Source organism: Dasypus novemcinctus, chromosome 14 (assembly GCF_030445035.2).
Source record: "Dasypus novemcinctus isolate mDasNov1 chromosome 14, mDasNov1.1.hap2, whole genome shotgun sequence".
Lineage (NCBI taxonomy): Eukaryota > Metazoa > Chordata > Mammalia > Cingulata > Dasypodidae > Dasypus > Dasypus novemcinctus.
In genome coordinates, this window is record NC_080686.1 from 55,356,395 (window position 1) to 55,380,375 (window position 23,981).

General features: G+C 34.1%; 1 protein-coding gene across 4 annotated transcripts in view; it reads right to left on the reverse strand.

The window, feature by feature from the left end:
- TRIQK (triple QxxK/R motif containing) overlaps positions 1-23,981 on the reverse strand; it is a 156,782-nt gene that overhangs the window by 55,965 nt on the left and 76,836 nt on the right. For all 4 annotated transcript variants that reach the window (XR_009180458.2, XM_071207906.1, XM_058275715.1 and 1 more), the window contains exon 3: positions 21,283-21,364. Coding sequence is in view for 3 of the 4 variants with exons in the window: in XM_071207906.1 (XP_071064007.1) it covers positions 21,283-21,364 (82 nt within the window). In the remaining variant the exon portion in view is untranslated. The remainder of the gene's footprint in view (positions 1-21,282; positions 21,365-23,981) is intronic.

Here is a 23,981-nt window from a genome sequence, read left to right on the forward strand (position 1 = left end):
ATAGAAACCTTAAATTCTCACCTTAAATTCAAAACACAAGTAGGTTGAAAGTGAAAGGATGAAAAAAATATTCCATACAATTAGTAACCAAACAAAGAGTTAGGGAAGGCCTATGTATAGTCATCAGCATATGTATTTTACATTATGGTTGGTTTTTATAAAGGGTATTTATTTGAGGTAAGAGCTTATAGATACCAGTCCATAAAACATAAGTTACTTCCCTCACCAAAGTCTATTTTCGTGTGATGGAACAAGATGGCTGCCAATGTCTGCAAGGGTTCAGGCTTCATTGGTTCCTCCCTTGCAGGGTCTTGCTTCTCTTTCTTCTGTGAGTTTACTTCCTGAGGCTCCAGGTTAAGGCTTCACCATCAAACTTCAACATCAAAAACCCCCAACTCTATCCTTTGCCATGCCTTTTATCTGTGAGTCCCCACCCCTTGGGGCATAGGTCCCCACCCTTAGGGCGTAGGTCCCCACACCCTAATGATGTGTCCCAATCAAAGCCCTAATCATAACTTAATCAAGCCCAGGTACAGACCAGATTGCAAACATAATCCAATACCTATTTTTGGAATTCATAATCATATGAAACTGTTACAGCATACTAATACTAAATTAAAAAGGCTGTAAGTAAAAAAAAAAAAAAAAACTGTTATAAGGGATAATGAAAAACACTATATACTGATAGAGAGGTCAATTCAACAAAAAGACATAAAAAGTATAAATATATATGTATCTAACAGTAAAGTGCTAAAATATATAAATAAATATTGATGGACTTGAAGGAATAATTAGTTCTACTAGTTCAATATACCACATTCACTAATGGATAGAACACATATACAGAAGGTCAATAAAGAATTAGAAGACTTGAATGATACTATTAAAGCAAACAGATCTAAAAGTCATATATAGAACACTTTGCCCAAAAGCAGCACAATATATATTCTTTTCTAGTGCACATCGGTTATTCTCCCAAAATAGACCATATGCTAAGTCACAAAGTAAGTCTCAATAAATTTAAAAATATTGGGGACTGGATGTAGCTCAAATGGTTGAGCACTTGCTTCTCATGTGAAAGGTTCTGGGTTCAATCCCTGGTACCTCCCAAAAAGAAAATAAACAAACAAATGAATAAAACCAACTCTCACTGGGGAGCAGATGTAGCTCATTGGCTCAGTGCCTGCTTCCCATGTACAAGGTTCTGGATTCAGTACCTGGTATTGTCTAGAAAAAATTTTTTTCAATTATTGAAATCATATAATGTATCTTCAACAACAATGGAATAAAGCTAGAAATGAGTAATAGAGGGAGAACAGGACAATTCACAAATACATGGGAATTAAACAAATACACTTTTAAACAATCAAAGGGTCAAAGACGAAATCACAATGGAACCATATCTTGAGGTAAATCAAAACAAAAACAAAAACACAGCATACTAAAATTTACAAGATTCAACAAAGGTAGTGCTGAGTGTGAAATGTATAGCTCTAAATTCTTACAATAATATTAAGATCTCAAATGAGAGTCCTAATCTCACAAATGGAGGATCTAGAAAAAGAAGAGCAAATTCAACCTAGAATAAGCAGAAGAGAGGAAATAACAATGATTAGAGTGGAGATCAATGAAACACATAGAGAAAAAAAAAAACAAACAAACAAAAAACAAACCAGAGACTCAATGAAACCAAAAGTTGATTCTTTGAAAAGGTCAGTAAAATTGGTAAAATTAACAAATATTTATCTAGACTTACAAATTAAAAAAGAGAGTACAGGGAAGTGGACTTGGCTCAATGGATAGAGCATCTGCCTACCATATGGGAGGTCCAGGATTCAAACTCAGGGCCTCCTGACCCATGTGGCAAGCTGGCCCATGCACAGTGCTGATGTGTGCAAGGAGTGCTGTGCCACACAGAGGTGTGTCATGCAGGGGTGTCCCCCATGTAGGGGAGCCCTACACGCAAGGAGTAAGCCCCATAAGGAGAGCCGCCCTCCATGAAACAAGGTCCAGCCTGCCCATAAGTGGTGCCACACACATGGAGAGCTGATGCAGCAAGATGACACAATGAAAAGAGACACAGATTCCTGGTGCCGCTGACAAGAATACAAGTGGACACAGAAGAACACACAGCAAATTCGACAGAGAGAGAAGACAACTGGGGCGGAGTGAGAGGAAATAAATAAGTAAATAAATAAACAAAAACCTTTAAAAAAAAGAGATTATAGGAATCAATAAAATCAGAAATGAAATGGAGGACATTACTGCCAACTTCACAGAAATATAAAAGTGTAAGAGCATACAAAGAACAGTTATATGCCAACAAGTTAAATAATCTAGATGAAATGGATAAATTCCTAGAAACACACAAACTACCTTCTATGACTCAAGAAGAAACACAAGATCTCAACACAATAATAAATAAAGAGATTGATTCCATAATTAAAAACCTCCCAACAAAGAAAAGCCCAGAACTAGATGTCTTTACTGGTAAATTTTACCAAAATTTCTGAGAATTCACACTAATCCTGACCAAATCCTTCCCCCAAATTTGAAGGGTAGAGAACACTTCATAACTCATTCTATGAGGCCAAGATCACCCTAATACCAAAGTCAGAGAAAGCTATCAAAGAAAAAATTATGAACCAAAATTGCTCAAGAATATAGATGGAAAAATTCTCATCAGAATAACAAGCAAATTGAAACCAACAGCACATTATACACTATGATGGAATGGGATTTATCTCCATTGTGCAAGAGTGGTTCAACATAAGAAAATGAATATAATGTGCTATGTTAATCGAATGAAGAGGAAAAAGCAAATGATCATCTCAATTGATGAATTAAATGCATGTGACAAAAATTCAGCATCTCTTCCTGAAAAACACTCAGAAAATTAGGAGTAGAAGGAAACATCTTCAACATGATAAAATACATATATGAAAAACCCACAGCTAACATCATATTTGATGGTGAAAGACTGAAAGTTTTCCCTGTAAGATTAGAAACAAGACAAAGATACCTAGTCACTACTATTAATAAACACTGTACTAGAAGGTCTAGTCAGAGTAATTAGGAAAGAAAAAGAAGTAATTGGCATCCAAATTTGAAAGGAAGAAGTAAAACTTTCTGTGTTATCCTATATATGGATAATCCTGAAAAACCCACAATAAAGTTACTGAAACTGATAAACAAATACAGTGAAGTGGCAGTATATAAGATCAATGCACAAAAAATCAGAAGTGGGGCTCCAAATAGCTAAAAACATCTTAAAAATTAAAAAGAACAAAGTTGGAGAATTTGTACTAACTGATTTTAAAACTTATTACAAAATACAGTACTCAAAACAGCTTGGCACTGGCATGAAGAGAAGAACATAGACCAATGCAATTGAATAGAGAATTCAGAAATAAACCCTCATATCTATGGCCTATGGATATTTGATGAGTGCTGTATTAGTCAGCCAAAGGGGTGCTGATGCAAAATACCAGAAATCTGTTGGCTTTTATAAAGGGTATTTATTTGAGGTAGGAGCTTACAGATGCCAGGCCATAAAACATAATTCACTTCCCTTACCGAAGTCTATTTCCATGTGTTGTAGCAAGATGGCTGCCAACATCTGCCAGAGTTCAGGCTTCCTACGTTCCTTTCTTCCCAGGGCTTGCTTCTCTTTCCACTGTGTGCTTACTTTCCGGGACTCCAGGTTAAGACTTCAGCATCAAACTCCAACATCAAAACTCCAACATTAAAAAACCCCCAGCATCAAAAACCTTCAACTCTGCCCTTTGCCTTGCCTTTTATCTGGAGTCTCCACCCAGCAAGGGGCAGGGACTCAACACCCTACTGACATGGCCCAATCAAAGTCCTAATCATAATTTAATCACGCCAAGATACAGGCTAGTTTACAAACATAATCCAACATCTATTTCTGGAATTCATAACTATATCAAACTGCTATAGGTGCCAAGTCCACTAAAAGGAGAAAGAACAGTATTCAACACGTGGTGCTGGGAATAGTGGATATCCATATGAAAAAGAATGAAGTTGGTCCCTTACATCACACGATATACAAAAATCAACTCAAAATGGATCAAACACTTAAATATAAGAAACAAAACAAAAAAAAACTTCTGTTGAAAACATAGGGAGAGATCTTTAGAACCTTGTGTTAGGCAATGGTTTCTTAGACTTAACAGCAAAAGCATGAGCAATGAAAGAAAAGAGAGATAAATGGTATTTCATCAAAATTAAAAACTTTTGTGCATCAAAGGACTTTAACAAGAAAGTAAAAAGACAATCTATACCATGGGAAAAATATTTGGGAGCCATATATCTAATAAGGGTTTAATAATACAAAATATATAAAGAAATTCTACAACTTAACAACAAAAAGAAAAAATATCCAATTAAAAAACTGAGCAAAAAGACTTGAATAGACCTTTCTCCAAAGAAGATAAACAAATGGCCAATAGGCACATGAAAAGCTATTCAACATCATCAGTCATAAAGAAAATGCACCTCAAAACCACAATGACATATCATACTATACCACTAGAATGGCTAATAAAATAAATAAAATTTAAAAAAAGAAAATAACCAGTGTTGGAGAGGATGAGGAGAAATAGGAACACACTTCCTTGGTGACAATGTAAAATGTTGCCACCACTGTAGAATATTTGGGTGATTCCTCAGAAAAATAATTAATTATATTAAGTTCATATGACCAGACAATCCTACTTCTAGGTATATAACCAAAACCACTGAAAGCAGGGACTTGAATATAGCGAGCATTATTTGCAATTACCAAAAGATGAAGCAACAAAAATGTCCCATCAACAGATGAATGCATAAACAAAATGTGGTATATACATATTTAGCTGTAAAAACTTCTGATATATGCTACAACATGCATGAATCTTGAAGACATCAAGTTGAGTGAAATAAGTCAGTTACCGAAGTACAAATATTATGTGATCTCACTTATATGAACTAAAAAGGACATGAAAATCCCCACTGTCAGAAACTAAAATATAGGTTGCCAGAGGTCGGGTGGGATTGGGGTATACAGTTTCTGTATGGGGTGACGGAATAGTATTGGTATTGAGTGGTGCTGATGTTAACATTACATTGTGAATTTAATTAACACCACTAAAATGCATATTTGAAAGTGGTTAAAATAGGAAATTTTAGGCTATACATAAGTTATTAGAATAAAAATTTAAAAAAAAACAATAGAACTATACAACACAAAAATTAATTCTAAATAGCCCATACGACTATAGTTAATAGGATAATTATATTAATTTTGTTTCATCAATTGTAACAAATTCACCACACATACAAAATGGAGAGAGATGAGATCCTTCGAGAATTAAAGAAAGACAAGAATTCTCAGATTGAAGAACATCAAGTCTCATGTTTTTTTTTTCCACTAAATTAAAATAACTATAAACCTTTAAAGGAGACTCGATACATTTAAGGTAAAGAGAAAAATCTTAAAAATAGGAAAGAAAAATATACCTTAAAGAATTCTAATCAGACTAATGGGAGAATTTGCCTCAGAAACACCAGAAACAAATAGAATGGTATCTTCAGCCTAGAATTATGTACCCAGCTAATACAATTCAAGTTTGAGTACAATGTAACAATACTGTCTTGGTAAGTGAGACTGAGAAGTTTGCCACATTAGATACTTTCATAAGGGAGAAGAAATAAAACTTTTCTAAAAGATGTGAAATACAAAAGCCGATGATTAGTAAAGACAGTAAACATGTCATCAGATCTCAGTAATTACTGGAGGTTAAAAGTCTTAAAATAAAACAGTAATTTTACTGATTGAATTTGTGGCATTAAAAACAAGACAGAGAACCAGCAAGATGGCAGCGGAGTAAGGAGCTCCCAGAGTCAGCTCCTGCTACAGGGCAGTTAGTAAACACCAAGAGCTATCTGGAGCTAGCTGAAGCTAGCTATTTGGGTGCTCCAGGAGGTCAGAGGAGCATCTTGAAGGACATAGTAACAATCAGATGATATTACCTTATCTGTGGCAAATGTTCCACCACAGTGTGGTATGTTTGTTTTTTTTTTTTAGAATTTTAATGATAGAATTTATTTTAGTTCCTGGCTCGTAAAACAAATATCCTGAAATGGATTGGCTTAAGTAATGGGACTTCATTTGCTCATGATTTTGAGACTAAGAGAAGTCTAAAATGAGGCATCGGAAAGGCAATGCTCTCTTCCTGAAGACTGTGTCATTCTGAGCCTGGCAGATGGCAATTTTTGATCCATGGCTTTTCTGTCACCTCTTGTATTAGTCAGCCAAAGGGGTGCTGATGCAAAACACCAGAAATCTGCTGGGCATCATAAAGGGTATTTGTTTGGGGTAGGAGATTACAGTTACCAGGCCATAAAGCATAAGTTACTTCCCTCACCAAAGTCTATTTCACATGTTGGAGCAAGATGGCTGCTGACGTCTGTGAGGGTTCAGGCTTTCTGCGTTCCTCTGGGCTCAGCTCCTCTGTTTCCTCCATAAGGCCAGTTGTAGACTATGAGGCTCTCTAGACTTTGCCTCTCTCCACAAGGTCAGCTTCAGACTATCAGGCAAACGGCTCTGTCTTTTGCCCTGGTGCTTCAGCTTAAGACTTCAACATCAAACTCCAACATCAAAATTCCAACGTCAGAAACCTCAGTGTGGTATGTTGATGGAGCGGTGTTGTTTGGGAATTCTGCACATGTGCATGATTGTCTCATAAGATTACAACTTCTGTCATAAAAAATACATTTAAAAAATAATAATAGGGTGTGTTGGGGAAAAACACACCAAGTGTAAGATAAGAATGATGATTAGTAGTAAGACTTTGACAATATTCTTTCATAATTTGTAACAAATGTCTCACAACAATGCAAGGTGTCAGTGGAGGGTTGATGTATGGGACCCCTATATGATGCTATGCATGTTTGCTCTGTAAGTTCACAACTTTTACTATATACTTAATTGTTTATGTATGTTCATATATAAATGATATAAAGGTAATAATAATAGGGTTGGTTGGGGGGGAAATACTTTTGCTTAGTAGTAATATTTTGGAATGTCCTTTAATCATTAGTTAAAAAGGTTTAACAACAATGCAAGTTATTGGTGGTGGGGTGAGTTATGAGAGTCCTGAATGATGTTATATAAGTTTGTTTTGTAAGTTCACAACTATTATTATACACTGGTTGCTTAAAAAAAAGAGAAATAAATTAATAGGCAACAAGAGGAAAGTAGAGGCAGTATTCAGATATAAAGAGATATAAATCTTTATATTGTTTAGGGTATGAAAGATATTGACTTTAAACTATCATTAAATCAAATACACCTGATAATTTGAGGGTACACAAAAATAAAAGAAATGGAATGTAATATTTTAAACATCTGAAGACAGAAATTTTTAAAAATCCAAAATTCTCATAAGAAAGTAAGGGTGGAGTGTAGCAAGGAAAAATCTTTACAAATAGAAAATATGAAATAAAGTTGTGGAAATATATCTAGATTTATCATTCAAAGTAATGTGATTAGATTAAAATTTCCTTATTTACAACAGAATTTAGGCTATATGAAAACATCACAATATCACAAAATAATATTAAAGTCTAGAATGAAAGTAAAGGAACAGGAAAAATAACAAAATACTTAACAAAAAAAAGATGTTTTACAAATAATAATATAAAACAAAAAGACTAAGAAAATCTTAATATACATTTTTATAAATGAAATGCACATTAGGAATATATAACAATTTAAAAATGTTATTCACCAAAAACATTGCTTAAAATAGTTACATAGCAAAAACTGATAAAATTACAAAAGCTGACAAGTCTATAATCTTTATATTATAATATGTGTGCATATATATGTGAAAAAGAGATCTGAACACCATAATTAACATAAGAAGTACTGCATTCCAATATTAGAGAATATCTATTCCTTTCAACACAAAGGGAAGGTTGACAAAATTGGCTATATACTAAGCCACAGAGGAAAACAATATAAAAAACTGACATCTTAGAGAGAATATTTTTTATACAAAAAACAGTAAGATTAAAAATAATTTTAAATACTGAAATATAATCAAATATACAAAGATTCTGAAATTTGAAAAACCTCTAAATGATCTAAAATTAAATTATGTAAATTGTCTAAATAAGCATTTCAAAATGATTTAAAAATGTCCTGAAAAAGCATAAAAAATGCCATAAAATATTTTGAAATGATTTAGCCACAAAATACTATCCAACACAATATCCAACTATGGGACATACTTAATTTGTACAGAGAGAAGATGTGATCCCTTAAGTGAATATAGTAGAAAAGAAAAAATAACTTTAAAAACAAATAGTGAAGCATTCAATTCAATAAAATCAAGAAGAGAATAAAGAAGTTACAATGAAAGTAATCATAAAGACAAGAGCAGAAATTATGGGACTAGAAAACAAATCAACAGTAAGAAAACCTGACCCTTTAAAAAGTCTAATAAGTCAGACAAGCCTCAGTTAAAATTGAGGAAGAAAAAGTAAAATTAAGTATTATCAATGAAATACAATAGATATTTTTAAAATGTTAAAGACAATTTATGCATGACTGTGATTTTATTAAAAAAAATAAACAGTCATTAAAAGTCAATTCACAAAAGAAGTATCAGACTGAAGGATTTTATTACAGATTTTATAAACATTCAAGAAACAGATATTTTCAAATTTATATAATCTAGAGCATATAAAAAGATAGCTCATTTCTTTAGGAATCTAGTATGACTGCAACTAAAACGAGCAAAGATAGTAAGAGAATGGAAAGACATGCTAATTTAATTCATGAAGGTAAATGTAAAATCTCAAATGAACTATTATCAAACTGAACTCAGGTGTGTATTTTTTAAAAATCAAGGTAAAGGTAATATAAGTAATTCAAGAGAATTAAAGAACAGAAAATCTGTTACTATAATTTGCCATATTAACAGATTTATAAGGGAATAGTAATGTTTTCTTTAATAGAAAAAGCATTCAATAAACTCAATCCCTTTATTATTAAAAAAGAATAAAACTCTTAGCAAACTAAGATAAAGAGGAATTTCCTAAGTCCAATAAAATGTATGTATCAAAACCTAGAGCTTACATCACACATAAGGGCAAAATGATTAAAGTACTTTTTCTAAAGTCAGGAATAAGATAATATCCACTGTTACCATTTGAAAACATAATAAGGCAAGATGTGAAAACTGAGGTATATGAATTAAAAGAATGAAAAAATCTATAATGTTAGAAACCATGTACATAGAAAATGCAAGAGAAATTACAAGCAAATTATTAAAACTAATAAGAAAATTCAGCCAGGTTGCTTAATTCAAGGTTAATAATTAAAATTTAATACAATTCTTATATGAGAGTAACAACTAATTAAAGAATATAATTTTATATGATCTATTCACAATAATAACAAAACATTATGCTATATATCACTTGTTTTATTTTGAAATGTTCAATAATTTTATGAAAAAATAATAAACCTTATTGAAGGACATAAAGCCCGTAAGGTGATTTCGAAAGATAAAATTGATATGAATTTCATATATATAAAAACAATTCTCCCCAATCTTCCCAATCTATTAATTTAGAGGAATTCCAATCTTACTACCAATGGTCTTTTTCATGAATTTATAAAGTTTAGCTTAAAATTCACATGGAAGAAAAGTCTACCAAGTGTAGCTGAGTTAGGTTTTAAAAATAAAAAGAGGGGAGAGGATTTGCCCTACCACTTAGAAAGACTTATTATAAAGCTAAAAACATTAAACAAGTAAGGAATTTCTATAGCAAAAGTCAAGTCAGAAAATGAAATAGCTCAGAAACAGATACATGTGTAGGTAATGCACATCTAAGGTACATTACAATTATGTGGGGAAAGCAAAAATGGTCCTGAGGTAACATTCACTCAAACTTTTCATTCTGAAATTTTAATTTTCATTATTTGACTCAGTTGTGGTTTCCCTACACACGGTTCTTCTGTCCTATTTGAACCTATAATTAGTATTAGAGTTGGTTATGTATACTCCTAAGAGACTTAAATCTTTGGGCTGTTCATGTGCTAGCTGGGCCCTAAATCTTCCTAGAATTGCAGCACCTCCCCTCCAGGTCATTGGTCTAACCCGGGACAACTAAAAAGGAGGTGATGATAGACAACTACCATACCAAGGAACTAAGAGAGCCTACAGCTACAAGCAAGAGAGTCCCATGGGATTGCAACCCCCTCTCAGTTAGAGGTGGGAGGTGGAGTGGGTATCACCATCCCAGAATCCTCAGGATTGGGGAATGAATTATGGATTAAAGTAGACTTATCAGTATTCTACTATGGCCTTAATGTGATTCTAGCAATGGAAGAAATAATATCATTAATGTGGAGGTGTTGGCCACTAGAAGTTCTGAGGGCAGGGAGAAGGAAAAATGGGTGTAATACAGGGGCATTTTCAGAACTTGGGAATTGTCCTGAATGACATTGCAATGATAGATGCAGGCCATTATATATCTTGCCATAACCTACAATATTGGGTGGGAGAAAGTGTAAACTGCAGTGCAAACTTTAATCCATGCTCAGTGGCAGTGCTCCAAAATGTGTTCATCAATTGCAATGAATGTACCTCACTAATGAAGGATGTTGTTGATGTGGGAAAATGTGGGAGGTGTGAGGAGCAGAGCATATGGGAATCCTCTATATTTTTTATGTGACATTTGTATAATCTAGGTATCTTTTAAAAAAATAAAAATAAAAATCTATTTTAAAAAATAAAATTAAGCATCCTCATACAATTCACAAAAATAAAATTCAGCTTAAATGTGCACAAGCAAGACTTTAATACTTTATTATGGACAATTGTTTTAGTATTTATTAGAAAAGGACAAACTATAAAGGAAAAGAGCAATACATTTTAAAACTTTAAAAAAGAAACAGTAACCTCTGTACAAAGACATAGACAACTAACAACCTCAGGAAATGTAGTAAGCACATACCTAACTGAGGATTATATAAAGTAAAAAAAATACAGTGAGAGAAAAACAACCCTACAGAAAAATGGGAAAAGTTAAATTTACAGAAGAGGGAAATCAAAGATCAATAAATATATGAGATGATCAACCTTGGTAAGCAGGAAAATGCAAAATAAAACAAGGATGAAATACAATTATTGCATGTGAATGAGATTGGAAAAATTTAATATCTAAAATAATAAAAGGATAATAAGAAATTGAAACACTCATACATTGCTTATAGGACTGTAAAATAGCACAACCACTTTGGAGAACGATTTAGCAACACCTAGTAAAGTTGAAAATATTCATACCTATTATAAGAAAATTATTATTAAGAATTATAAATTCATAAGCTTTCTAATCTATAGTCTCTGCTGTTTCAGCCTAGAATTGTGAATGATTAACTTGTCCTCTGTCCTTTGGAAGGTTGTAATGCTGCTATGCAGACAACCCCCTCACCTATTAACCAAAAAACAAAAGTTTAAAAGGAACAAGTTACATCTGCATATCCTGTTTGTATCCCCTGTAAAACTAAAAGCTGAAAACTGTTATATTCCTGTTCAGTGTACCGTGACACCACATATCTCCTGTGAAGGGCTGGCCACTGCCACCCCCACCACTGGATAGGTTCAGTTACTTTGAGTTGCAAGACTCATTGGAGTTCTGAAGTTTGGAACCCTTAAAAGGGACTGGCCCCAATCTGCCAGTTGTTGGCTCACCCAGAAGTGGATGCCCTGCCTGGAGCCATTTTTCTAATTCCGACTCTGATCAGCTGCAAAGGGGTTCACCAGTCATGTGAAAGTTCAGATGTTGAGTTTTCCCCCAATTTGACGGTGGCTGTATATACTTTCATTCTTTCCTATGTCTTTAATTGATTATTTTCTATTGTGACTGCTCAATTGTTATAATCCTTTCACATAACCACAGACTCATTTTGATTGAATAAAGCTTCTTTTAGATAGCATTTGGAGTGTCTGCCTCTTCCTTAGCAAAACATTTTGGCATAGTTGGCAGGATTCAGTAGATATTAAGATTCCATTATTGTTAACCTTTATTTAACAAAAAAAAAAATCTTATTTGTATCAATATAATTTCTGGTATTACCCTAAAGAAGAATGAACCCACGATAACATTTTGTAGAAACTATGGCTAAGAATTTTCCAGAACATGCGAAAGACATGAATCTACATCCACAGGAAGCCCTGTGAATCCAAGTACGATAAACAAAGTAAAATATATAGCTAAATTCACTAGAGCAAAACTGCAGAAATTCAAAAACACAGAGAAAATCTTTAAAGGAGATAGAAGGAAAAGACTGATTACCTTCAAAGAAGCAAAAGTTCAATTAACTCCTCAGCAGAAAAAGTAACAGCCAAAACGCAGTGGAATTATATCTATTAATAGAATGTGTTTAAAGAATACACAATGAAATAAAAGAAAATCAGCCAAATTAGAATTCTACAACCAGAGGGAAAAAAATCTTACAAGAATAAAGGTAAAATAAAAACACTGTCCTGAAAGAGAAAACTGAGAATTTGCCATAGACAGGCCTGCATTCTAGGAAACTCCAAAAGATGTTCACTAGGCAAAAAGGTATTAAGAACAAGAAAAAGTGATAAATATTTATGTAACCATAAATTAATTGTGACTGAAAAAACTCATTAAAATAATGTCTTATAGGGAGTGTAAAATATACAGTCAATTCTCTAAGAATCATAGATTGGCCTTTGTATTTCTAAAAAAGTTATACTAGACTCTGATGGCAGCCATAGTGCTATTAACATGTCAATTTCTTAAAATCAGATTTTGCAATTTAATTTTCTTTGTAGCTTTCAATACCTGATATAGTATTTAACCCCACAGAAGCAATGCAATGAAGTGATTCTATAGTCAATGGTCTAGAATCAAATTACCAACTGTAGGATTCTGGTAAAATTCTTAAATCCATGTGACCTAGCTTTCCTGTTATACAGTATAACAATGGAGATAATGATAGCTCCTACTTCATAAGCTTGTTGTGAGGATTAAAGAAGATGTGCCTGGTACAAGGTGATTAATAACTGTTAGCTACTCATATAAGAAATAGGGATTTAAATTTAAATTAATTGTACTTTTAAGTGATATCCCTAGCACACATAAAGATTATTTGGCTTCAACTGTTTAATAACATTTATTTATAAAACATCTCAAATATATTAAAACAAATTTTTCTTAATTCTTTTTTTTTCAATTTTTGAAATTATTTCCCAGTTAATATTAAATAATTGCCAGTTACTTTTTTCTTTATTAAAGAAATTGTGGGTTGACAGAACAATCATACATAAAATACAGGATCTCCATATACCACACTATTATTAACACATTGTATTGGTATGGAACATTGTTACAACTGTTGAAAGCACATTTTTATAACTGCACTGTTATATACAGCCCATGGCTTAACTTAGGGTTCACTGGTTGTGCAGTGTAGCTCTATGGTTTTAAAAAATTTTTTTTCGGTTACAATGTATACAATCTAAAATTTCCCCCTTTAACCACATTCAAATATTAATATATATATTTCAGTGCTGTTAATCATAGTTACAATGTTCTGCTACCACACCACCATCCATTACCAAAACATTTCTGTTGTTCCAAACAAGAACCCTGTATGTTTTAAGCTTTAACTTCCCATTCCCTAACCCCACCTAGTACCCCAGTAATTTATATTCTAGATTCTGACTCTAAGAGCATCCTTATTCTAATTATTTCATGTCCATAATGATCATGCAATATTTGTTCTTTTGTGTCTGGCTTATTCACTCAACATAATGTCTTCAAGGTTTATCCATGTGGTTGCATGAATCAGAACTTAATTCCTTTGTTATGACTGAATACTATTTCATTGTACGTATATAACATACAATTGTATGTATATTTCATTTACCTTGTCTCTTTTTTTTTGTCATATCTCTTTTGTCTCTCTTCTCCTTTATTATAGTCTCCTTTTCTGTATTGATCTTTTGTGAAGCAAATGATCCCTTCTCACTGTTGTTTCTGTATGTTTTTAAAATAATTTCTTTGTGGTTAACCTGAAGTTTGTATTACATAACCTACATAACCTACACCTATAACCTACTAATTTGAAAAGCTACCAACTCATAGTATACCTGTTCTCTGCTTCCATATCCCTCCATTTCTCCTCTTTTAAGTTGTTTTTTGTCCCCTATTACCTCTTTTTATTTTGCATGTCCATTATCAGGAAACATGTATTTTTCTTGTTCAACTATATTCTGGTTCTTATAGGAATTAAATGAAGAGTTATCTATTGACAGTACAATACTATCAGGATTTGCACTTATACTTTTAGTTACCTTTAACTGAAAATCTTGACTTCTTCACACTACTCCAAGCTGCTCTCTTTTGCCTTCTTTTCAATCTGAAAAACTCCTTTGAGCATTTCTTGTAGGGCAGATCTTTTGTGATGAACTAGGTAAGTTTCTGTTTATTTGTGAATATTTTATACTCTTCCTCATTTCTGAAGGACAGTTTTGCCCAATTAAGTATTTGTGGCTAGCAGTTTTTCTCCTTCTGTACCTAAAATATATGTCTTCTTCCCCCCATAGTTTCTGATGAGAAATTGGAACTTAAGTCTTATTGAGGATCCCTTGTATATAATGAATAGCTTTACATACAATTCTGCTTTCAGAATTCTCTCTGTATTTTTTATTTGACATTCTGATTATTATGTGTCTTGGAGTAGATCTATTTGGGCTTATTCTGTTCAGAGTACATTGCTCTTCTTCGACATTTATATTTATGTCTGTCCTAAGAGTTGGGAAATTTTTGGCCATTTTTTTCTTCAAATATTCTTTGTGCCCTTTTCCTTCTCTTCTCCTTCTGTGAGACCCAAGATACATATGTTTGGACACTTCATATTGTTGCTCAAATACCTGAGACACTGTTCAATTTTTTCCATTCTTTTCTCTGTTCTTCTGACTGTATGCTTTTTATTGTCCTTTTAGTTCACTGATTCTTTCTTCTACCTGTTCAAATCTGCTGTTATATGCTATGGTATATTTTAATCTCCATAATTTCAATTATATGTGTTTCTTTATAAACTTTCAAATTCCTCTTTATGTTCACACATTGCCTTCTTAATATCCTTATCTCTATATCCACCTTTAGTTTATTTTGATCCAGATTTTTCTTCATCTCATTGAAATGATTTAGGATATTTGTTTGAACTTCTTAGATTAGTTGATCCAGTGCTCTCTCCTCTGAAGTTTTAATTTGTTCCCGATTGAGCCCTATCTTCCTGTTTCTTAGTATGGCTTGTAATTTTTTCCTGATGTCTGGACATCTGATTATTTTGATGTGTTAATTGTGAAGGTCAGTATCTGCTTCTAGCTTAGGTTTTACTGTTCATTGGCTTTGTGCTAAGGCTCTTCTTTAACAATTAAACCAACTTATTTCAGACCTTTAGAGTATCACCTGTTTAATTGCTCAGGTTTTCTCAGCTATTCTGCACCTGATTCTTTCCCTGGATATATGCTGTACAATTTTTAAGATGCCCTATTGTATGCAACTGTTTCACCTCCAGGACAAAGCTTCCTTTCCTCTGTTCCTTCTTTTAGAATCTTGATCTGTTCTGATTTTATGCAGAATTTTCTCCCAAGCTCCTACGATTTCTTTAAATTCTCTCCCTCATTCAGAGCTCCCTTTTCATTACACTTTTCATTCCTGGGACCAGTTCTATCTTACAGCAGCTCAGTTTTCTTCCTTTATTTTTTTTCCATGAGGCTTTTCTGCTTCTGGTTTCTCCTTTGTTAGGGTATCCCACACGGGGAGCTTGAGGGGATCAACCCAGGAATTATGTTTTGCATTTAGGTGATCTAGCAAGGGAGCAAATGCTTCTAGTCAATAGTTCTGCTGGGGTCTCTTTTTTCCATGGGGACACTTTTGTATGCAGCACTCAGCTACTTACGTTCTTCCTTGGGTCTTTGCAGACTTGAGTCCCTGGGTCTAGATATGCATGGTGTTCTAACACACTGGTGTGACTGGCTCTAAGTCTGCATCTGTGATAGAAGGGACCTAGGCCATGCTACCCCTTTGTTATTAATAAGCTGTGTGGGACCAGATAAGGGAAAGGGGTCTGGAATGGTTGGTCGAGGATATAACACTAAGTGTGGTGTTTTTACTTTTTCTTCAATTTAGCATTTGTGGAGTCCTTCTCCAGTCTCTATAGTATTTCAGAGTTCCAAGCAATTGGGGTTTGTCCTTTAATTAGTTGACTCTCTGGAGCTTAAATTTAATATTCTAAATATATAATAATATTGTTTTGTTTTTACCACTTAGCAACATTAGTGTTCCAGTATCTCTCTCTGTCCCCCCATCTTTAGGCAGTTCTTGTCACAAAATATATTTTTAAACATTGTAAGTCCTAAGCCACTGATTTTTCATTATATTTTATGTATTTGCCTTTTAGATTCAGTAAGAAATTAAAAGTGCAGTTACAAACCAAAAATGCCAGAGTCCTAGTTTTTATATATTAACTCATGTTGTTACTATCACTGATTATCTCTTTTTGTGGCATTGACTTATTGTCTACTATACTTTCATTTCAACCTACAGAACTCTCTTTATTATCTCCTATAGGGCTGGTCTATTGGTGACAATCTCTGTCAGCTTTAGTTTATCTTGGAATGTTCACTTTCTCCCTCATTTTTAAAAGAAAGTTTTGCTATATATAGATTCTTGGTGAGCAATGTTTTATTTTTATTTTTTCTTTCAACACTCAAAATATATTGTTCTGCTGTCTTCTTGCCTCCATGAATTCCAATGAGAAACAGACACTTAACCTTAGTGAGGTTTCTTTGAGTATGACACATTGCTTTTCTCTTACAGCTTTCAGAATTGTTTCTTTGTCTTTGGCATTTGACAGGTTGATTATAAATAGAAGGCAATGCATGTTTGGGCTTAACCTGTTTGAGTTTGTTGAGCAACTTGTATGTGTATATTCATGTCTTTCATTAAATTTGGGATTTTTTAGCCATTATTTCTTTGAATACACTCTCTGCTCCTTTCTTTTTCTGACACCGCCACAATGTGCATGTAGGTGTGCTTGATGTTGTCCAACAGGCTCCTCAGACTCTGTTCTCTTTTCTTCATTCTTTCTTCTTCCTCAAACTGGATGATTTCCATTTTGTCAGCCTCAAGTTCACTGATTCTTTCTACTGCAACTCCAATCTGCAGTTGAATCCCTCTACAGAATTTTTAATTCCTGTTACTTTAGTTTCAGCTGTTAGGCATCTTTTCAAAATTTCCATTTCTCCATTGATATGCTCTTTATATTCATTCTATCATTTTCCTGATTTCCTTTAGTTCTTTGTCTATGCTTTCCTTTAGCTCTTAATCATACTTAGAATCATTTTTTAAAAAGTTTTTATCTGGTACGTTTCAGGTCTGATCCTCGCCATTGATGGTTTCTAATGCTTTAGTCTTCTTTGCCTGAGCTGTCACCTTTTATTTCTTTCTATGTTTTCTAATATTTTGTTGATATTGGTATTTAAATGTGTTATCACTGGAATTTAGACTCTGAGGTGTCTGTTCCTTAAGACTGTATCCAGCAAATGTTACAATATATATTTCCTTGAATGGCAGGAATTAACCAAAAAAAAAAAAAAAGGAAAGAAAGAAAACAACATGACATCTTTTCCAGTTTTTGCAGGTTACCTGTGTAAGTGCTCTCCTTCATAGCTTAACCATACAAATGAATTCAGAGATTTGCTTGAGGCCAAAGGACAGGGTGCTCCCTAACTTTTTCTGTACATGTGTCATGCCTGGAACCTGTGAGTGTGGCCCTAGAATTGCCCCATTTATGTGCCTACAAATGTTACTTCTTCTCCATGTAACAGTTTCCCCAATATTCTGGGCACTATACTGTATATACTACAGTCAGCAATCCCTTGTCTGAGTAAGCTTCTTGATGCTTTCCCATTACATCTGTAGGAGGGCTTGGTGAGCTGCCTTGTACACAGGACAAGTTCTGGAATGATTAGCCTGTCACAAGTGTCCTGGTTTAGTTTCTCAGGTCACTGCCAGAAAAACTAAGCCAGATATACATGCTCCCAGTATGTGCACAAAGGTTACTCTGCTCCTTCTGGAACCAAGGCTAGCGATCCACACTGGAAATGAGAGCAAGCTTGCACTGAGCCAGTGAGGGGATGGGAAAAGGGTCAGTCATGAGATCCTACCACTTTTATATTGTCTTTTTCTTGATTTGGTGTTTACCTTGTTTTTGCAATCCTTTAACTGTTTTCTGGAGCTTTTTGAAAGATGTTTCTGCCAGTTCTTGCTAGTTATTCAAAGCTTCTATGAGGACACAGAGCCCTAAAGCTTTTCCACCTTCTATAAATTTTAATGCTCTATAGTATATATGTGAGAATTTTTAGAATACAGTAAATTAATCTTACAAAGGTAAATGAAAGTATGCCTTTACTACTTTACTTTTTAATACATTTTGCTTGATATGATTATTGTATTTGCAAAGTGCACACAGGATAAGACATATCCATTCAGCACACTATTTTATGAACTGCTCTGACATTTCTCATAAGATCTCCCATTAACTGTAAGACAGATACTGAGCATGGTTAAATTTTCAAGTGAATGTCAAAAAGGAAAGAGAATTTTCTATGGAAACACAATACATATAACAATGTCTTCAGAACAATTTATGATAAGGAGAAGAGGAGTGAAACTTCACAATTATGTTACTTCCCTTGTCTAGTTCTTCCTCACCGCTAATAAATACCAGAAGACCTAACTAAATTGAAACATATACCATGATTACAGATTAGAAGACTTGATATGTTAATCTACCTATTCTCTACAACTGATTAATAGATAAAATACAATTTAATTAAAAATCTCAGTAGGCTTTTTGATAGGAAGAAACCCTCCTACAGTGATAGAAGCAGATATAAGTAAACTATCTGGGAAGATGGAAATGTTCTACATTTTAATTGACAGATACAGTTATAAGGATCTATACACATATCAAAATTCATTGAATTATATATTTAAGATATGTGTACATGTACATTTAACCTCAACTTTAAAAACTAATAAAAATTAGGTTCTTTACTAATTATATTAACTTGTCAAAATTTACTGAAATTATAATTGAAAATTGATCGACAATATGTTTATTCTTTATTTTTGTGGTTAGCATATTTTTCAATCAACTACTATTCAATCTCAATTATCAGAAACTTCCACCTAGAAGTCAGGCCTTCTGTTTAAATATATAGCATAAACTTACACTGTTTATGCATAATTAATCTTGAAATCAGGGAAGGATATACAAAAAAATCAAACATCATGAACTCTCCCTGGAGAAAATAATCCAGTAAGAAATAGTTTTAATCTTCATTGATCAGATTGTGAATTAGGTGAGTTAGATAGTTTCATAAGGCTCTTTTGTTTTCATTTTTATCGTAATTATTGCTTATTTTGTTTTTATTTGGCTATTTAAATTTCTTCTTTTATGCATTGCTTCTTCATAGCAGTTGCCTATTTTACTATAGCATTTCCAGACTTTATTTATAGTAGTACTTTATATTTTTGCATATAAATACTTAATTGGTAAAATGTATTAGAAATATTTTCAATTTACTTACATGTCTTTTGCAGAAATATATTTTTCTTTATGGATTGTAATTTTTGTGTCACATTTACAAAACAGGTATAAATTAACTTTCACTATCAAATATTTCTACTTATTTTCTGACTTCCAATATAACTTTTATTTATTTCTCTCCCTTTCCCCCCACCCCAGCTGTCTGTTCTCTGTGTCTATTTTGCTGTGTGTCCTTTTTTTAAGATTTATTTATTTATTCCCCCCTCCTCCCTCCCCCCTACTCCCGGTTGTCTGTTCTCTGTGTATATTAGCTACATGTTCGTGTTTGTCTGCTTCTGTTGTTGTCAGCGGCTCGGGAATCTGTATTTCTTTTTGTTGCCTCATCTTGCTGCGTCAGCTCTCCGTGTGTGCGGCACCATTCCTGGGCAGGCTGCACTTTTTTTCACGCTGGGTGGCTCTCCTTACGGGGCACACTCCTTGCACGTGGGGCTCCCCTATGCGGGGGACCCCCCTGCGTGGCACAGCACTCCTTGTGCGCATCAGCACTGTGCATGGGCCAGCTCCACACGGGTCAAGGAGGCCCAGGGCTTGAACCGCGGACCTCCTATATGGTAGACGGATGCCCTAACCCCTGGGCCAAGTCTGCTTCTCCAATGTAACTCTTTGTTTACTCATCAGATATTTAGAAGAGTTCTTTTGTTCCCCTTAATTTCCAAAGGAGTAGAAGGGTATAGTAGGGTAGAGGAGGCATGCAGGTGGTAGATAGGAGTTGAAGGTAGGGAAGGAGGAGTTATTATATTTTGCTTCTAATTGATTTCTAATTTACTCCACTCAATTCAAAGAATGTGGTTGTAGGATGTTAATTCTTTAAAATTTAAGGGACCTGCTTTGCGACCTAGTATGTAATTTTTTATAAATGCTCTATGCATCTTTGAAAAGAATGGGTAGAAAATCCTATACTTAGAGAGCATGGTTGAAAACAGCTAAGTTTCATGTAATCTCTCAGAGCTAATGAGTTGACTTTTCTCTAGTCCACCACTTTACTAGTGCTGAAGGTAGTAACTCTTCAAGAGTCCTGAGCTATAGTTGTGAGTTTCCATTCCATCCTTAAAGTCTTCAGTCTTCACTTATGACTCCTAGAGAATTCACTTACTTTTTTTCTGAGTTCAGCTCTCTACTTTTCTGTTTTGTTCCTTTTAGTGGTGAATTTCAAGTTACCACGTATTGCCATTAAAAGTCAATTAAAAAAATCAAAGGAATTAAGTTTTCACATCAATAAAATGAAATAATTTAATTTATGACATTAAAAATACTGACTATATAAAAACATCTAGCCATGAGAAGAACAACAATAAAATTTAGTTTTGGATCATTAAGCCATACTAAATTATAAGGGTTTAAAAATCACAAGAACATGAAACACACTTCTCCATTGGTAAACAAGGATGCACTTATTTTTTGTTCTTAAAAAACTCTAATAAATATTTTATTCACCTATTTCTTTGTAATATATTATTAGGAAAATTCATTTTCTTAATATGATACATAATTTTTTTTCTTCTTTATATTAATTCACAGGACTATATCAAAGGGAATTCTTTACTTACCAATTTGCTTTCTGTACTGATCAACAGGAAGTTTTATAGTGGAGGCATCTTTTCTACCCATTTTTGATCTCCAAAAGACCTGCTGAAAAGAAAGAAAATAATTATTATGAAATCATAAAAAATCAAAAGTACTGTCTATGAGCTTCAGGAACAAGTCTATAAAATTCATATTTGAAATAATATATAAAAATGCCTTTAATTATTCCCATTAAGTATCTGGAAAGAATACTAAATGCTTTCAAATAAATTATCAAGAATACAATTGCTGGTAATTACATTTCCTAATCATCTGTTCTTTTTTTCCCAATCATTTGAACCAAACTCTTAGAAAGCATTATCTATAAATGTGAAAATCATGCACTATTTATTTAGATGTTTGGGTCTACAGGCATGCTCATGGTAGTATGTTTCTTTCCACATAGAAGTAAGGCTAAAATTTGAATCTCAGGTAGTATGAATTTTGTTTTAAAAAACATGGCATATGTAACCAAAGTAGATTAATTTGAGTTTAAGTTCTGCCTATGTTGATGTAAACAGTAGAAATTACTAGCATTTATTAATATACTAAATACTATGCTTACTACATTACGTGTGCTGTTTGACTTTATCCTCAACGTATCTTTCAAATTCTATCATTTTATTAAAAGTAAATTTGTAGCAGAGACTAGAAGATGCCTATCAAAATCCACATTTTCCTCTTCTTCCTAGCTCAGAATTAGACTATATTTCCCAGGTTCAATTCAAAAGTGCAATTGAGTCATTGTCAATAAAATGTGAATGTAAGTGATGGATGATCCTTCCAGACCTGGGCATAAAAACTCGCATGTACAATCCTGCTTTCTCCTTTCCCCTTCCAACAGGTAGAATGGAGATGATCTCCAAAGGAACCCAAAAAATATACTTGAAAGAACAGGCGCTTCTGTCAGCCTGGTCCCTACATGACAAGGTGGAGGCGGATACACTGGCTAATTTGTTTACCAACCTAGTTCTCTTCTGTGAAAAGGAATAAAATTCTATTCTACTTGACTCTCAATGCATTTATGTCTATTTATTACAGGCAGAAGTATTAGGCAAAGTAATAGTGCCTAGAGGTTTTTTCTCACTGCTTCTAGTAAGGTGCTACAAAAGATAAAGTTGAGGTTAGGCAAGAAGTGGCCAGTTCACAAGCAGAAATATAAGAGAATACAGAGTTCAGTAATTTGGGGACTTACAAGTTAACTTCTTCTAAAAGTCAAATAGCAGGAATTAAAATTGAAAAAGGCTCTGAGGAACAAATGCCTACTAAAATGACTTCTCAGGTCAAAAAAAAAAGAAAGATAAAGAGCAGATTAAGGGAGGTCCTGTCGTACCCGAGCTTATTGGTTCAGATCACGTTGAGGTAGTCACCATTAGGTAGAAAAAGAACAGAGGCATTCTGAAGCAAAGAAAGCAAGCAAGCATGATGGAGTTGGACTCCATATGACCTTTCTACACATGCCTCTGCTGTCACTTTTACTGAACCTGTGGTTGGCGCTAGGGATCGTCCATACTCAGGAGACCTGAATCTCTGGACTGCCCATGTGCCAGCTGGGCCCTGATCCTCAGCAGAGTGGCGACTCCTAATCTCTGGTTTATTGGACTTATCCCAGCCAGCTAACAGGGAGGTGAAGAAAAGGTCAACTACCACACCAGGGAGACAAAAGTACCTACAACTGCAAGTAGGAGAATTGCATCCATCATCCATGTGGAATCTAAGACCCCTCTCGAAATAAAGGTGGAGTGGACATAACCATCCCAGGGTCCACAGGATGGAGGAATAGAATATGGATTAGAGTGGACTTACTGATATTCTACTATGGAACTATTGTGATTAGTAATGGAAGAAATTGTAGCATTGATGTGGAGAAAGTGGCCACGGTAGCTGCTGAGGGTAGGGAGAGGGAAGAAGAGATATGATATGGGGGCATTTTCAGGACTTGGAGTTGTCCTGGGTGGTACTGCAGGGACAGATGCCGGACAATGTATGTCCTGCCATGGCCCACTGGGTAGACTCGGGGAGAGTGTAAACTACAATGTAAACAATTATCCATATGGTGCAGCAGTGCTCCAAAATGTATTCACCAAATGCAATGAATGTCCCATGATGATGAAAGAGGTTGTTGATCTGGGAGGAATGGGGTGACGGAGGTGGGGTGTATAAGGGGACTGTTTATATTTTTTGAATGTAACATTTAAAAAAAAAGAGAGGAAAAAAAGTACAATGGAAAAAAAAAGAACTGGCTAGAAAAAAATGTGCAGTGTGATTACATGGAGCTAACTAGAAACATATAAAAAGGAAATTTACAGAATTTTGAGGGAATCGAATTGCCAAGGAAACATGAAGATTTGCCTTAAAAAAATCTGTGAATGAAAAACAATCCTTGGACAGAGATAGTCTGTAACAGTAAACAAGTTAGTTCCATCCATCTGCCCCATGAGATCTAAGCCATTCTCAATTAGAGGCAGGGAGGGCATCACCATCTCAGAATCCTCAGGATTGGGGAATGAATGATGGATTAAAGTAGACTTATTGTAAATCTAGCAGTGGAAGAACTTTTATCACTTATGTGGAGGCAGTGGACACTGGAGGTTCTGAGGGAAGGAGGGAAAAACAGGTATAATATGGGAGCATTTTCAGGACTTGAGTATTGTCCTGGATAACATTGCAATGACAGATACAG